Below are 17,790 nucleotides of genomic sequence, written 5' to 3' on the forward strand. Positions count from 1 at the left end.
ATGTCATATCGATGTTACAGCATTGACGGGGTTTCCCTTTGTTCCGCTGCGGAATTCTAGCAACAACCGAACAGCGACCATTAGTGGCAACAATATTTTGCAACCAACTATCTGGGTATAACAGGCAATGCATTAAAGCTGGAAACAATGTTTGTGGCGGAAGAGTTCCTTGTTCCACCTACTGAGAATTTTTTTCCAGTTTTCTGGTCTTTTAGTAGTAGATTTTACCTATAGCTAGTTATTTATACCTCGGTTGGATATGTGAACAAAAGCGTATAAATTTGACCATAAATTAAACGCTTGATACTGGAAATGGAGAACCATTGCCTGTGGTTTGCTTCTTATGTGAAACATGTAGCGCGATGTGACACTGTGGGATTTTCAAGCGGTGTTTTTTTATTTCTACACAAATTGGCCTTCTTTTGCCTTTCTCATTCCGTAAGAGTACGTCTCCTCAAAAACGTTATAGATACGTATTTTGACCTCAATAAAGGCTGTTTTTAGTGTCTCGTAGTTTGTTGAGGTAGAAATACGTATCTGGTTCATGATTTGTAAAGAAAGATTGGACAGAATTGATGGCGGAATACGATTTGTTGCCATCTAAATGTATTGTAAAAACCATACAATTCCAGAATCTCCCATAGTGCACGATTTGCACCTTGCCAACCCGCATGCATGCATAAAAGAACACGAAAGCAATCCCCCTAAATATATGGACCAAAATCTTGAAGCAAGCTCAGACTAGTGTGAGCGCGAAAAATTGCAATAAATTTGAAATTGTTCTTTCCAGAGCGAAGTAGAGTTCCTGCATGGAACGCCCTGGTAAAGCGTTCTAACAACATTGCCGGCTTCTGCTCTTTATTTCCACCGACTGATTCGCTGCAGGGGCCAATGAATGAAAGTAGAAGCACCCAGGAAGCGGTACAGGGTAATGCATTAATGTCGCGATGTGCACAGTTAGAGTCTTCATCCCGCAACGACGACGATGACTATGGCGGAAAAGACGTCCCAGCAAGACCCTGGACATGACCAAAAGCAGTGGGAAGCCCAAAGTTCGTATAGAAGCTGCGCTCGCTGTTGACGCAAGTTTGTTGGATAAGAAGCATAAGTTAGTTGAAATTTATTTCCCCCAAAGAAAATTGAATGAAAATATTATTTCACTCAAATGAATTTAAGCGTGCTCTAAACAAGCTGACATCAAGCAGCGCTTGGAGTAGATGGCAATAGCAGCTAGGCAACACCAATGGACGGTGATTTGGAAAACTTTCCTAGCCCGGACGAGAGTGCATCAGCAGCTTCAGATTGCAAAAATTAATGAATCTTCCAAGTTGTCAGCTGGCGAATGAGGGGGAAAGGAAAAACTGGCCACAGCCAGGCTTGACTCTAATGGATTCCCGCAGTTGGGTTGAGTCAACACTTGGAGGAACAAACCGCCGCACACATTTCCGGATTGTAAAGCTGCACAGATGACATCCCGGCTGAAGGATCCATTTAATAAATACGAGTCTCTGGACGTGTTTGCAGCGCACCAGCAGAGGATGCACCCAGCATGGATTTGCACGACATTAGATTCGTCCGGGCGAAGTGATGAGATTATTTTTATAGCTCTTGGAGCTGCAACCGTGGGAAGGGGGTGACTCTCGGAGATACTATTACAAACACTATTACGCTGAACGACCAACAGCGCTGAAATGGTAATGGACGATACGTGATTTAATCTGGCGACATCACCTTTATACGTGATGGGTTCGTGCGAGTTAAGCGATGAAACTACCAATCAATGATGTTACGGAATAAGATTCGGAAGGCGGGTAAATCAAATTTTTTGAATAATCTCTGTGACACACTCTTGCACTTGAGAACCTTTTTTTGTCTTTATTATCGAGACTTTCAGCCCGAGGCTGGCTCGTCTCGTAACTTGAGAACCTCTGCTAGCATGATTTAATCCAAAACACGCTAAATTCAGTGTTGCAATATGGGATATTTGGAAGAACTGTTATAAGACGAGCTAGTACTATTTCGTTTTATTTATTTTTTAATTTTATGGGTAGGTATTTCGAACTCAACAATAAGATTGCGTCGAGCCAAGTACGAGGCAAATTTACTGTAGAGGACCTTTAAAGGTTCCCTTAAACGACACGAATAAAAAATAAATGCTAAAATAAAAAAAACATAAAACTCCCCGACTTTGTTAAAGAATGTTTTGAAAATCCTCAAAAATTTTCAGAAATTTTATTGTTGCTTCCTTAAATTATTATTTTTGGGCAAAAAATTCGAAGGGGTGGGACACATAATTTATTTTCAATATTTGTATCGGCATAGATTATAAAAAGTAGGGAAAAGATCGGTTCAGCAATGTGAAATTGCTCAAATCCTTCTACTTTGCAAAAATACTGTAACATAAATTATCCAGAGATTAAAAGAAGTGCAGTATTGTTTCATACCGAAAACTAACTTTTCATATGAGCCCATAGTATGTTACATATTTACCAATCGACTCAAGCAAATGTCTGACTGTCCGTGTGTATAATGAGATAAACATTAACATTAACAACAACTTTTCATGTAGCAGTCCTTATCTGATTTTCTCAAAACAAGTTTCATTCGCCAGGGGCAAAGCCACATTGATTACAATTGCCTTTGCATTTTATAGTTATGAAAAAAGGGAACATCGAACCATATGAGTGCTATATAAGGCTGGTGTAGTGGCTAAATGCGAGAAAGGCAATATCACTACTCGGTGAAATAAATTAAGCTCTTGTAGTGAAATGTCTTCACCTGTTTAATACTACCTATTTAATTTCACCACGATGTATTCTTTACAGATACTTTTTCAGACATTTGTTTTCGAAAGCATTGGGCTTCCAAACAGAATCATGTTAGGGTTTTAAACGATACTATTTTGGATTTCAAAGCAAACCCTGTTGAGATTTCGTACGGATTTCTATAAGATTTCCGATCGGAATTATTTTGGGCTTTTGAGCGTAGTCTTTGAGGCTTCTGAACGGAATTCTGAGATGTCAGGCCATTTGGCTGTATGCCGTTCGGCCGAACGCCATTTGGCCGAACACGTTTGGCCGAATAGTTTCTTCCTTCTATCTTCCTCTCGTCCTCATTTTTCTTTCTTCCTTCTTTCTTTTTTCTGCTTTCTTCGTCCTTCTTACCTCTTCTTTCTTCCTTAGTGTTCCTTCTTTCCTCTTCCTTCTTCCTTCTTCATTCTTCATTCTTCATTCTTCATTATTTCTTCTTCCTTCTTCCTTCTTCCTTCTTCCTCCTTCCTTCTTCCTTCTTCCTTCTTCGTTTTTCCATCTTCTTCTTGCTTCTCACTTCTCACTCACTTCTCACTTCGTAAGAAAGCGTATTTCAACTATTCGGCCAAACGGCATTCGGCCAAATGACCCTAAACCAATTCTGAATAGAATCCTTTTAAGATTCCAAAAGAAATCTTTTCTTGATTTCTTTCGGAAGCCCAAAAAATATCAATTCAGAATCATAAAATAATTCCATTTGGAAGCCGCAGTCCAGAAGACGTTCGTTTGTTCACAACTGTGTGAATTTCCGAACGTAATCCTTCTGGGTTTACGAAAGGCATCCCTTTGAGTTTCTGAATAATATTATTTTGGACTTTTAAAAGGAACCCTTTTGAAATTTCGAAAGGAATAGTTTTGGACGATTGTATAATATTTCGCCGAAAATTATTTCCCGGAATTCATTTTCGTGGAATAACATTTGGCGGTTTGTAACTTTTCGCCGAATGACTTTTGGCGGAATTGCATTTCGCGGAATGCACCATTTCGCAGAATATTAATAATAATAGCTTAATCAGTACATTCAAAGTTAATTGCCTATATGCCGGGTATTAAGCCACCCGGAGTGGAAATTAATTACTATGTCTGAAACTTGATTATGCATATGTACAACATGTGATAGATTTAGTTCGGAAAATGTATTGGAGGGTAACCGCCCTTCGGTGGGGTTTGATCCCACGACCCCAGTTCGCATGACAGGTGCTTTTCCCTACTAAGCTACGAAGGACCTCCGTCGTCCACCGCAGCTTAGCGGGTACTGATGAAACCAAATTCCCAGCACCAGGTACCAGCCGATCTCTCGCAATACATTTTCAGAACTAACTCTCTCAAATGTATTTTTGTACACATCATGTCAACCAAGTAGGATGAGTATTTAGTATTGTCCGGCTCCTACACACTTGCTTCATCAGCAACGGCGCTCAATGAAGTAGGGTTGTGTGAGGTTGTGCCAGTTTGGTCGTCAGATCCCAACACGACCACACAAGCGAAGAGAGATCGCCACTCGAGATCAGTACATTCAAAGTTAATTGCCTATATGCCGGGTATTAAGCCACCCGGAGTGGAAAATTAATTACTATGTCTGAAACTTGATTATGCATATGTACACTACTTGGTTGACATGATGTGTACAAAAATACATTTGAGAGAGTTAGTTCTGAAAATGTATTGCGAGAGATCGGCTGGTACCTGGTGCTGGGAATTTGTTTCATCAGTACCCGCTAAGTTGCGGTGGACGACGGAGGTCCTTCGTAGCTTAGTAGGGACAGCACCCGTCATGCGAACTGGGGTCGTGGGATCAAACCCCACCGAAGGGGCGGTTACCCTCCAATACCTTTTCCGAACTAAATCTATCACATGTTGTACATATGCATAATCAAGTGTCAGACATAGTAATTAATTTCCACACCGCGGCTTAATACCTGGCATATAGGCAATTAACTTTGAATGTACTGATCTCGAGTGGCGATCTCTTCGCTTGTGTGGTCGTGTTGGGATCTGACGACCAACTGGCAATAACTCACACAACCCTACTTCATTGAGCGCCGTTGCTGATGAAGCAAGTGTGTAGGAGCCGGACAATACTAAATACTCATCACTTGGTTGACATGATGTGTACAAAATACATTTGAGAGAGTTAGTTCTGAAAATGTATTGAGAGAGATCGGCTGGTACCTGGTGCTGGGAATTTGGTTTCATCAGTACCCGCTAAGCTGCGGTGGACGACGGAGGTCCTTCGTAGCTTAGTAGGGAAAGCACCTGTCATGCGAACTGGGGTCTTGGGATCAAACCCCACCGAAGGGGCGGTTACCCTCCAATACCTTTTCCGAACTAAATCTATCACATGTTGTACATATGCATAATCAAGTTTCAGACATAGTAATTAATTTCCACTCCGGGTGGCTTAATACCCGGCATATAGGCAATTAACTTTGAATGTACTGATCTCGAGTGGCGATCTCTCTTCGCTTGTGTGGTCGTGTTGGATCTGACGATAAAACTGGCACAATCACACAACGCTACTTCATCGAGCGCCGTTGCTGATAAAGCAAGTGTGTAGCAGCCGGACAATACTAAATACTCATCCTACTTGGTTGATATGATGTGTACAAAAATACATTTGAGAGAGTTAGTTCTGAAAATGTATTGCGAGAGATCGGCTGGTACCTGGTGCTGGGAATTTGGTTTCATCAGTACCCGCTAAGCTGCGGTGGACGACGGAGGTCCTTCGTAGCTTAGTAGGGAAAGCACCTGTCATGCGAACTGGGGTCGTGGGATCAAACCCCACCGAAGGGGCGGTTACCCTCCAATACCTTTTCCGAACTAAATCTATCACATGTTGTACATATGCATAATCAAGTTTCAGACATAGTAAATAGCTTAATGTTCATTCAGCACTTCCACAATTATTACCTGAGAAGTTTCACACGAGATTATTACGTTAAAATTTATATACCTTAACAAAGTAGATTTTTTTTTCTATGAATTTCCTAGTCCGGGCCAGATGTTGAACCCAGCCTTCTTCAGCATAGTCTTGCTCAGCAGCCACGCATCTTCCACGGCTAAGGAAGGTCTCCCAGAATATATATATAGAAGTAGTTTTCAAAATTGCAATTGCCCCTTACAAATCCTTCATAATATCTGGCAGATGGGCCAGATTAGAGGCCTGAAGGGATGTACCGCCAATCGAACCGTCAAGAAACAGCAGCCAATCGAGCAGGAAACCTGTCAAGCAGCCAATATTATGGCTCGAATACTGAAAACGGCTAAATGTCGATTTTGTGCCATTTTTAAATTAACAAATTTGAATGCATTTTAGTTTGCAATATTAGATGCAAGTCATTAATAGATTATGAAATAAAATTGTATTGTTTATTGGATTCTATTGTTATGTTATGTGGACACATTAAATAGCAGATTATGAGATTTTATATACATAAACATATTCTTCACTTAATGTGTTGTTCTTTGATGAAGAAGATTGACTGTAGTGTTGGAAGAGTCATCCCTAGTAACATTTTGGTTTTCTGCTGGTTTTATAACACTCTTGTAGAGTAAATTATGGTCTTTAAGAGCGTTATAAAACTTAAAATGTTACTTGGGATATTTTCTATCCGCGTTTCTCTTATCCAGGCCTCTAGGCCAGATATAATGAAGTATGTCCTCTCTTTACCTTGTTACGGATAGACGTTTTTATGAATAATCCTTTATTTCTTCCTTTCGCCTTATACCGAAAAAACGTATTTATTTAAATATGGCATTACATCCTCCCTTCGCCTTGTACCGGACAGACTCTACCATTTAAAGAAGGCATTACCCTTTCCTTCGCCTTATACCGGGCAGATTCGTTCTTTTATAGAAGGTTTTACAAACTCTTTTTGCCTTTTACCTGGCAGGCGCATCCATACAAATAAGGCATTACCAACTCCTTTCGCCTTATATCGCACAGATGCGTTCATTTAAAGAAGGCGTTACTCATACCTTCGCGTTATACCGAGAAGATGCATTCTTTTAAAGAAGGCATTATTAACTCCCTTCGCCTTATACCGAGCAGAAGCATCATTTTCAAGAAGCCATTACTCCTGCCTTCGCCTTATACCGGGCAGATGAGTTCTTTTAAAAAGGCATTATCAGTTCCTTTCGCCTTATACCGGGCAGATACATTCATTTAAAGAAGGCGTTACAGTCGCGATTCGCTGGTTGGGCCACGACCTCGGCCCAACTAACGAATTCGGTTTTTTAGTTGGGTCAACTGACAGCCATTTGAACACGTGTATTTCGACTTGAACATCACAAATGATGTCCAGTGACGCCCAATGCCGTTTTCCGTGTTTACATTGAATTTTGTCGTACGGTTGCTTTTTAGTTGGGCCATTGCCCAACCAGCGGAGGCCCAACTAAAAAGTGACCCAAGTATTAAGATCCCAACCAGCGAATCCCGACTGTACCCCTTCCTTTGCCTTGTACCGGACAGACGCGTTCTTTTTAAGAAGGAATTATCAACTCCTTTCGCCTTATACCGGGCAGAAGCATCCATTTTAAGAAGGCGTTACTCCTCCCTTCGCCTTATACCGGGCAGACGCGTTCTTTTAAAGAAGGCATTATCAACTCCTGTCGTCTTATACCGGGCAGATGGATCCATTTAAAGGAGGCATTACCCCTCCCTTCGCCTTATACCGAGAAGACGCGTTCTTTTAAAGAAGGCATTATCAACTCCTTTCGATTTATGCCGGGCAGATGCATCCTTTCAAAGAAGGCGTTACTCCTTCCTTCGCCTTATACCGGGCAGACGCGTTCTTAAAAAAGACATTATCAACTCCTTTCGCCTTATACGGGTTCGAGTCGGGTTCGGGTTTGTGAGATAAAACAAATCGGGTTCGGGTCGGGTACGGGTTTAAGAAATAAAACACTGAATATTATTTTATTCAGTTTTGTTAATTGTGAGGCTAGTTCGTTATTTGGGCTTACATTTTTTTCGATTTAAAAATTAAACCGAAAATGTCTAGTTTGAATTTTCGGGCAAGACTTTAGTGCGGGCTTAAATTGTGTCGGTTTTGGGTCGAGTACGGGTTTACGAATGCAAACATTCTCGGGTATGGGTCGGGTTCGGGTTTGATAAAAAAATTATTCCGGATTTAAAGGAAATTCACAAATCGGGTTCGGGTTTACAAACCCGACCATCTCTAGGGCAAACGCATCCATTCAAAGTAGGCATTATCTTTTCCCTTTACCAGGCAGATGCGTTAATTCATATAAGGGAATACCTCCTTTCTTTTCTTTATACCGAGCAAACGTGTCCATTTCAAGAAGGTATTGTACCCTGACTTTGCGTTATAACGACCGGTTGCGGTCATTCAAAGAAGAGATTTCATTGCATTAAATCACAATCCAAAAGAATATAACCCAGATTGCATGTAATTGAGCTGAAATCCATAAATATTTCAATGATAATTATTCTAATTATTCTAGTTGAATTCCGCCAAATGGCATTCCGCGGAATGATTTTCGGTGAAAAGGTACATTCCGCGAAATGTTTTTCGAAAAAAAGGTACATTCCGCGAAACGTGTTTCGGAGAGTTGATACATTCCGCGGAATGTCCTACATTGAAAAAAAAATCCGCGAAGTGTTTTTCGGCGAAATAATATACAACCGTTTTGGACTTCCGATTGGATTTTTCGGGGATTCTGAATATAACCATTTTCTGCTTCTGGACAGGGGATCCTGAATATAACCATTTTATGCTGCTGAACGGAATTCTTTTGGGATTCCAAAACAGAAATCTTTGGGCTTCTGAAACTAATTATTTAGGGTTTCTGGATGGAATTCCGAACGGAATCCTTTTAGGATTCCGAACGAAATTATTTTAGACTTTCGAACGGAGTCCTTTTAGACTTTTGAAAGGGATACTTTTGGACTTCCGAGTTGAGCCATCTGGGCTTCTGAATAAAATATTTTTCTGCTTCTGTGCAAGGGATACCAAACCTGAATCCTTTTTAGGATTTCGAACAGGATTTTGTTATATCATTAGGAATCCAAAACGATTTTTTTTTTTCGGAAATGCAAAAGTATTCGGTTTGAACGCCCAAAAAAGTTTCGTTCGAAAACTCAACAAAGTTCGGAGACCAAAAGATGTCGTTCTGTGTAGTTTCCAACGGAATTGTTCCATTTCCTATTATGTCTCTTCTTCGAACCTTGTTTGGACTTCCGAATGGAATTTTTTGGGCTTTCGAACAGATTTTTAATTAGACAATTGCCTTTTATCACTCTTTTTAATGACACAATATAAAAATTAAGAAAATATTCAGAGATTTTTCTATTAACTTTTTTGACACCGAATTTCCCATAAAAGGAGGCAAAGAAAATACATGTGGAAAAGTATAGATATCGCAACGCAGATATGATTTGAAAAGGTTGTCTAGTTTGTAACGGGCTCAGTTTCAGGTTCTTGAAAAATAATCTTGTTCAGACAAAAACGAATATTTCTTATTGGAGACCTATCGTGGCCTGTAAAAATTTCATACTTTACGGTTAATAATATATTTTGAATTTCATTCTGTTATAAATTTCTAACAAAACATGTTATTTTTGTGATAAAAATGTAACAAAACTTGAAAGGTTTTTGTTTCAAGTAGTGTATTATTTATAAATATTATTTTAGATATTTTAACAACACACTGCACTATGGTCCGGGATACAGTTTTACGCGAAAAGATGCATTTTACGTCGAATCTATACTTTTTAGAAAAAAAATTGTTGTATAAAATTGTTAGGAATAGTAAGGCCATCATTATGGTGCTACCAAAAAATTGAAAATATTTTTTTTTTATTTCTCGGAATACTGACATGTGTTATGTTCTACAAAGTTGTAGACGACTTTTTCGAGAAATCTAAAACAAAAAAAGTAGATCAAAAATACTGTTTTTTTTTAGATGCACCCTAATCCAATTAGGTAACATTTCTCTAAATCAACCAACTTAAGAGCTGAGAAAAAGCTTTTTTAGCAAAATTTATTGGAATAAGCTGCGCTACAACTTTGTAGAACATAACATGTCAGTATTCCGAGAAATAAAAAAAAGCGATTTTTTTTCTTATGATAAGCCACTCTATTTTTTGGTAGCACCATAATTATAACCCTAGTATTTCGAACAATTTTGTAGAACAATAGTTTTTTCTGAAAAATATAGTTTTGGCATAAAATGCATCTTTCCGCGTAAATCTGTATCCTGGACCATAGTGCACTGCCCCAAGTTTCTAGCAAATTTTGTTATAGAAGTATAACATAAACCATGTTGATATAATTTTTATACGTACTACTACACAGGTACCATTTAATTCCACCACCTAATTGGAGCTTTGCAGATACGTATTTCAACCTTAACAGTAAGGCCGCCTTCAGTATCTCGTACTTCATTCGAATAAGTTTTACAGCGACTTTTTGATTATTTAAACCTCGATATACTACGTTGTCAAAAGTGCATAGTTTTGAATAATTTTCTTATTCTTGTACCTTACAAACTTTATACAGACAAATAGGAGAAACCGCCAAATGTTGAACGGCAAATTTTTTCGCCTATTGTTGAACTGCCATAAGAAATGCACGTGCGTTCAACAATAGGCGAAGAAATCAGTCGTTCAAGATTTGGCGAATTACCCTATAGACATTTTGCTGAGATTGCTACAGACTTATAAACATGTATCTGGTCTCCCTGCTTCAAATCAAGTCAAACACGAGATACTGAAAACGGACTTAAAGTTGAAGTCGAAATACGTATCTGTAGAGATTATAATGTTGTGGAAGTAAATGGGATAGTACTAAATTCGTCTTATGACATGTAAGTTTGGTGTTTTAGTGTCGCAAAAGTCCTTAGTTTCACGCCGTGAGCGACGGAACATCACTTCTACTGTGTCAATTTAGGCACAGGAACAGCAAAACTTGTATGTACCAGATTTGTTGAATGATAGGGATGACAATGTTGCGCACATGTTCACACCCAAACGCGATTACGGTAGGCTCGGCTAAAAGTTTCTCAAACTGTGTGGCTGCAAAGTGTTTGCAACGGGAAGCATGAATGGCACTTCTGCTGTGAACACCTGAGCGCTTCAAGAGCGCCGGAGGAGAGGTTCGCAATTACTGCAACAGCAATCGTTTCCATTAGCAGCGAGGTGTTGTGGTAGGATGTACCCATGTCGAGCAAATTCAGTGCGATGGGACGTGGTGCTTTTGTTTCGCGAGTAATTCCACTTGGTGGATGAGAAAAAGGAGACGCTATCCGAAATGAGTCATTCATTCACTACTAGTGCAACGCGCGGGATTTTTTTTTTCATTTCAAATGAAACAGTTTTGGAGATAGTTGCACGAGAAAAATGCGAAAAACCGCTCCCATGTTACACACGGACACATTCTTGCGAGTTCCTCCCGCCGCATATGTAGTATGTGCGATAGTAGTTATGTAGAGCAAATGGAAAATGTTAAAAAGCTTTTACCCACATCTCCTCAGTGGAAGGTGAGGTCTGCCTCAGCCAGTTTCCCAAGTCCTCGGAGTGGAAGAAAATGTGAATAATGCATAGTTGGCAGAACGACACATCTCCCTCGAGATGGGGGAACGCCGCAGTAAAAATACAACTGCAAGCCACATCGGAACTTTACTGTGGTTTTACGGACGTCTTTCCATACGATTTATCTTGTACGTTGAAAAAAAAACCTTGTTTAGTGTCCCCGCGGGTGATGGAAATGTGAAAGATACCAGGGTAGAGAATTTGTATAAACTATAACCACATTGTGCGCTACGGCCGGCACCGCGATGTGGACTACTTTTGACTGGTTTGTGTTTCCATCATTGTCGAATCACGTTGATGTAAATTGGCGCGGTACAGAACATGACAATTTTCGTTCCACTTACCTCGGCGGGATCCAGGATCCAGTGGATGTTGTCTTCTTTTTCGATACTCGCCATGATAAGTTCCGATTCACTGTTTCGAACAAATTACACCGGGAATGCAGAAACGGGTTGTTTTTGCTACAAAAGGCACGAGGAATCAACACAAAACAAACTGATCCACAACTATTGTGCAGTGGTCGGTGTCCATCTGGTTACTGATTGTGTAGCGTCTTAGGGGTGAGATATCTGCGATGAATTAGTGAGTACCAATAGATTCTCATGTGGATGTGTGCGAAATGCTATTAGGGTGAAACACAATGTTAATTTTGCAAGAGCTAGGTTTGTGGACCTATGATAGAAATAATTCTTTGACGTAGAAGTCTGTCTTTTCAATATTCACTTTACGTTGCACAAAACCGAAAAACGTCACGAAAAATGGATAGACTTTGACGTTAATATCTCAGCCGTTTCTCGATGGATTTTTAGTTTTTGAATTCATTCAATCAAGGAAGAGTCAACGCTTCATACCCGATGTACACTGGTGTCGTTTTTTACGCGGAAGATGTAAACAAATCGCTTGCGATTTTTTCACACGAATTTCCTGGAATTTATTAAGATTTATTATGGACAACCATTTTTAACGTTTTTTAATTCGGCCCATATTCTCCGCGTAAGAACCGACCAGTATATACATTTATTTAAGATAATATTTATTATTGGAAAACTTGCTAACAGTTTAGCAATCGGTTTAATTAGTTAATTTTGTAGGCAGCAAGCTTTTTTTCCATAGCACTACATTTCAACTGAACTTGGCCTGCTTTTTAACTTGTCAAATCTATTAAAATTTTAGTTATTAATTTGAAAGCTTTGTTCACCATTGCAATAGGTATATCTGTGTGGAAAATACAATGGATACCCACTATGCCAAGAATCTTCCTCACCCGAAAACATCCCAGATCGGATCGAGAATCGATATCGCCATCTCCAGATTTTGCGTCTTTGTTCGCAAGGCAACTGCCCCTGCAGACGATATGAAATAGTAATCATTATGCAATAAAATAATGATGAAAATAAAAATACTCACTGAATACGTATTGAATTTAGGCCACAATGAAGAACTCATCAATATCTCGAGTTATTAGTTTGTTCTTAAGGTAGCAAAACCTGATATTTTATGATATTTCGGTGCAAATTCGGTTATTTTGTTTGTTATTACTCTTATTTCAAACAAGTTATCATGTATTGTTATCAATATCACGGTTTCACCCATTGGATGATGATGATTTTAGCTGGCATAGCATGTCCAAATAACTACCGCAACTTACAGGGTTTTTAGCTGGTGCAGGTTCGTTTCTGCCATAACTTTGGCACGCGCATCTTCTCTCGAAAGTTTGGGCGTTTGACGCAGCTTCCGCTTACGTCTATTGATGCCATTAGAGGGCTCGTAATCTTCTTCGCTGCTGCAGGATGCATTCTGGGAAACATTCTTCAGCTCGTTATGCTAATTACCTTTAGGTGTCTGCCGGAGTAAACGCAAAGCCCGACGCAACTCACGAATGAATAATAATTTTATGAATAATCTGTCAAATTTCTTGACGCGTCTACCTGTCTTCTCCAAAGGGTAACTATCAAACGCCGTTGGTAGTTCAGCTTCACGATGGGCTTTTTCTGTAAAGAGCCACGGGTAAGTTTAGAGACTTAGTGGTCTTAGTCTAGTCCATTTAGATCATAAGCATCTGCCCCAGTTTGAGTCGGTTACGATTGCAGCGGTAAGTGATGATAGGTATTAATGAGGTTCTGCAGAATCATTCTCATACGATAAGGTCTAAAATAGCACTTTGAGGTAACTTCTCAGATAACATTTGATCATTGATAACTTAGTCGTTCCTTAGCTTGGTAAGACGCGCGGCTATAAAGCAAGACCATGCTGAAGGTATGGGTTCGATTCCCGGTGCCGGTCTAGGTAATTTCGGATTCGTCTCACTTCCCCATAAAAAAATATTTTGGTCATCAAATGTTAGATCCTCATGATATACGAATGGTACCAATGGTAACTCAATAGGAAAGCTTCGTAAGCAGTTAATAACTGTCGAAGTGCTTAATGAACACTAAGCTTGCGAGGCGGTTTCAACTTGTCCCAGTGTGGGGATGTAATCGCCAATAAGAAGAAGAAGAAGAACTTCCAGGTGCGAAAGGTATATGAGTTGTTATCGGCGATAAATATCCATATTTCGAATCGATTCATTTTAATAAACTTAATCTAACTAAATTTAATGTGAAACAATGCAGTTCAATCGGAATCGGATGATTGGCATTGTGTTTTTGTGTTATAGGCAACCGAATAAGTTCAAAAGTAGCCATATACAAATGAATCGAAGTTTTTACCAATCGATGATTCGCGTGATACGCTTTTGATGGCATCCCTCGATTATTTGGGCCCCAAAATTTTATTTTATCATCCTTTTCAAATGTGGTTTTAAAATTATATACATCATCAAGGTTCGTAATGCTAAACTTTAATATCATGAGCACTTTGATAAACAACGAAAAACAGATTCACCCTGGGCTTGAAATGCTTGCTTTGATCTCATCGAACGGAAGAGCTGAAACCTTTACATTACACATGTTTACGTAGTTCAACGTCACCTTTGCCCTATAACCTGATTGGGCTGACCTTGGAGTTTTTTATAAATGCGAGTAACATTCATGCTATTATGGTTAGACTAATTTACAAGATGACGGTTGTCAAAGAATCAAACAGATATCTTTATCTGTCTAAAGATTCGATAAGTTCCATAACCGATACGGTGCTATTTTCAAAATAATCTTCATGTATTGTTTCCCAAAACATCATTTCAGTGGTGGGTAGTAACTCTAAGAGATGTTAAGCATGTAATACAAATTTGATTATCTCTGAGGCGCAGCAGCTGGAACTGAATCTTCTGCTAAGCAGCACTATCGATGTCCAGATAGTACTAGTAATGTTGTGGAGGCTTGCCAGTTTCATGATTTGCACATTTCATGAACATAGAGAGTTTAATAAAAATTTAGCTATTTGACACAACGAAAACTCCACGTCCCTTTTCTTACAGCTTACACTGCGATCCCCTCAAAGTTATTTTAATTTTGTTTTCACCCAAAATTTGGACCAACTTTGCTTTCCAATAATAATGTGTTCTGTAAAACATCTTATGCACAAGATCTACTCATTATCTTTGGATTGAGCTGTAAGGATCACAAATCGGGCAAAAAAAACTAAAGAAATATGTGTAAAGCACTTTGTCATATTTTTTAAAGGGATAACCCAGTGGGAGTATGATTTGAACAATCTTCGTACAACGTTTTAATTTAATGCAATGTACTAATTTGCTATGCAAACTTAATTCGCGATGCGGAGAGCGAGAAAGCAACCAGTCGGGCTAAAATTCTGCACAGTTGTTTGTTGTCCTCCCCTTAGCTGTGCGGTAAGATGCGCGGCTACAAAGCAAGACCATGAGGGGTGGCTGGGTTGATTTCAGTTCCCCCAATCTATGAAGCAATTTTCGGATTGAAATTGTCTCGACTTCCCCTGGGCATAAAAGTATCATCGTGTTAGCGCTCATGATCCATGAATGGTCTCAGAAATGGCATTTTGGCTTAGAAATTGATTATGATGAACTGTGGAATCAGTGCTGAATGAACACTAAGCAGCGGAGGCGGCAAAAGATCGACACCACAGTGAGGATGTAAAACCAATGAAGAAGAAGTTGTTAAGTCGAACATGGGTTCAGAACAATTCTACCATTGATGTTACAACATAAAAAAATGACCATAATTCCCACTCTAGTGATGAATTCATGTCTTAGGCATGGTCAACCTTTTTCAAACCCTGGTTGAATAAGCGTTATATAATTAAAAATCATCAGCACATATCATATTTTTTTGCAATGTTGTATAATTTTTGTGGGTTTTGGTAATAAAGCTTCTGAAAGTAATTTCTCGCGTTTAAAATTATCTTGCTGATACAAATCTATTCAAGATACATGCAAACAGACATATAATCTTAAAGTTTCGTGATTGAAGATTTACGAAATGGATCATTTTGCCCGTTTTTTTCTAGCTGATTTACAGAGGATAACACTATGGGAATCCGAAAGACCTCCTAAACTAGAGAACGGATTTCCTGTTTTTGAAGTGAGCAAATAAGCCGGTAAAAATGGTTCTTCTTGGAGGACACTGGAGGAATTGGAGGAGCTTCGACTGGAGGAATTCCTGGAGGAACTTCCGGGAGGAATTCCTGAGGAACTATTGCCTGCCCAATGATGATATGGTATGTAATTCCTGGAGGATATTTCCGAGGAATTTTTCAATAATTTCAGGAATTCCTGGATCAGAGATGGATTAAATACTGAAAACTCCGGAGGAATTATTGAGGAACTCCGGAGGAATTCCTGATGCCAACTTCCGGAGGAATTCATCTGGAGGAACTTTTCGAGGAATTCCTGAAATGCTAAATTGTTCTGGATTATGACTCCGGAGGAACCTCTTCCGCCAGTCACAAAATGAACTTCCGGAGGAAATACAACTGGAGGAATCGGAGGAACGTTTATTCAAGGAACTTCCGGAGGAATTCCTGAGGAACAACCGGAGGAATTCCTGGATAACTTCCGGAGGAATCACTTGGAGGAACTTCCGAGGAATTCCTGGAGGAACTGTCCGGAGGAATTTTACCCACAGGAACTTCCGGAGGAATTTCTGAATGACATTTGCCGGAGGAATTCCTCGAGAAGCTTCCCTGGAGGATTTCGAGGAACTTCCGGAGGAATTTCGGTTAGGTCATACTTACCGGAGGAATATCCCGGATTATGAACTCCGGAGGAATTGGCAGAACTTTAGAAATGATGTAGAAACAGTATGTCTGCTCGTGCATGTATTGAATAGATTTGCACCAGTCTGGTTAAAGATCATTTTAAACGCGAGAAATTGGCATTTATAAGTAAGCCTGTACATTTTTGGCCAAATCATGAGTTTAGGGAGAATTCGGCAAATAGGTCTCAATTTTGAGTATATGTCACGCACAGAATTACCTATGCAATCCAAATTTCCATCGTTGATATTCTATCAACATTTGAGTAATATTTGGAGTACTTTTTCGAGCGGCAGCCAAAGGATTTTCCGTTGCCCGAATAATTCGTTTTATGGTGCTATTTTGGGGAAATACGAGCAAATGGCAACTTTTCATAGTGACGTTCGTCTGCAGTGAAAATATCACGCCAATCGATTCCTTGATTTTTACATAAAATGGGTCTTTTCCGGACTCCCTAAAATAGCGGCATCTAAATAAGTACTGTTAGCAAGGAGTTTTTTATTCCCACTGTGGAGTGGGCCATATTGGAGGACATGAACAACTGTCAATTTTGGCATTATCCGCTTCATGTGAATGGACCAATTGGCGTTTGAAGGCGTTCGGGACATATAAAATAAAAATATTTGCATGAAAATACCTACAGACTTTACCGATTAGCCATTTACATGTAATACCCATGATTATGGAAAAACATACCAATGGATAAATAAACATGGCTAATACTATTGATACAGTGACAATTTGAACAAGTTTATGCGAGGTTGAATGAAATCGTTGAGGTTTGTAGGATTGTACAAAGGTCATATTACCGGAAAGACTTCTCATCGATTATGAGGCGAACGTCGTAAATTGGCAGAATAATGACGTGAATGTGGAAAGTTTTCTCCTTGTGAAGTTCTAAAGCGACCCGTTCGGTTCCATACCATGGAGACTCAGAGAATTTCTGAAATTTTTGGCATAAGATCAACATGTTTGTCCAAACGAATATTTTGGCTATAAGGATCTGCATTGTTCAATAATATTTTCGGTCACATGATATATTTGGCCAAACGTTCCACCCAATCCAATATGATCGTGGGCAATCATGGCCTTATTATGATCGAAAAATGACTTCGTCTATCGTCGTTACCATATAGACGAGGCGAATTCTGTTCTGTACCCAAGAGACATGTTCTGCCCGATGCCTCCAGTCAGTTGGCTAACTGTATATACGGCCGTAGTACAACTTTCGGCGTAGTGACGTTCGTTCAAATAGCT

The 17,790-nt window shown here is 39.5% G+C and overlaps 2 protein-coding genes across 2 annotated transcripts in view; one reads left to right on the forward strand and one right to left on the reverse strand.

Moving 5' to 3' along the window:
• LOC134217621 (protein henna) overlaps positions 1 to 11,907 on the reverse strand; it is a 78,536-nt gene extending 66,629 nt beyond the window's left edge. Inside the window, exon 1 of the mRNA XM_062696422.1 lies at positions 11,709 to 11,907. Coding sequence (XP_062552406.1) covers positions 11,709 to 11,762 — 54 coding nt within the window. The 5' untranslated portion in view covers positions 11,763 to 11,907. The remainder of the gene's footprint in view (positions 1 to 11,708) is intronic.
• The window catches only part of LOC134217619 (uncharacterized), a 394,075-nt gene that overhangs the window by 32,922 nt on the left and 343,363 nt on the right, over positions 1 to 17,790 (forward strand). The window lies entirely within an intron of this gene.

Source organism: Armigeres subalbatus, chromosome 2 (assembly GCF_024139115.2).
Source record: "Armigeres subalbatus isolate Guangzhou_Male chromosome 2, GZ_Asu_2, whole genome shotgun sequence".
NCBI classification, from domain to species: domain Eukaryota; kingdom Metazoa; phylum Arthropoda; class Insecta; order Diptera; family Culicidae; genus Armigeres; species Armigeres subalbatus.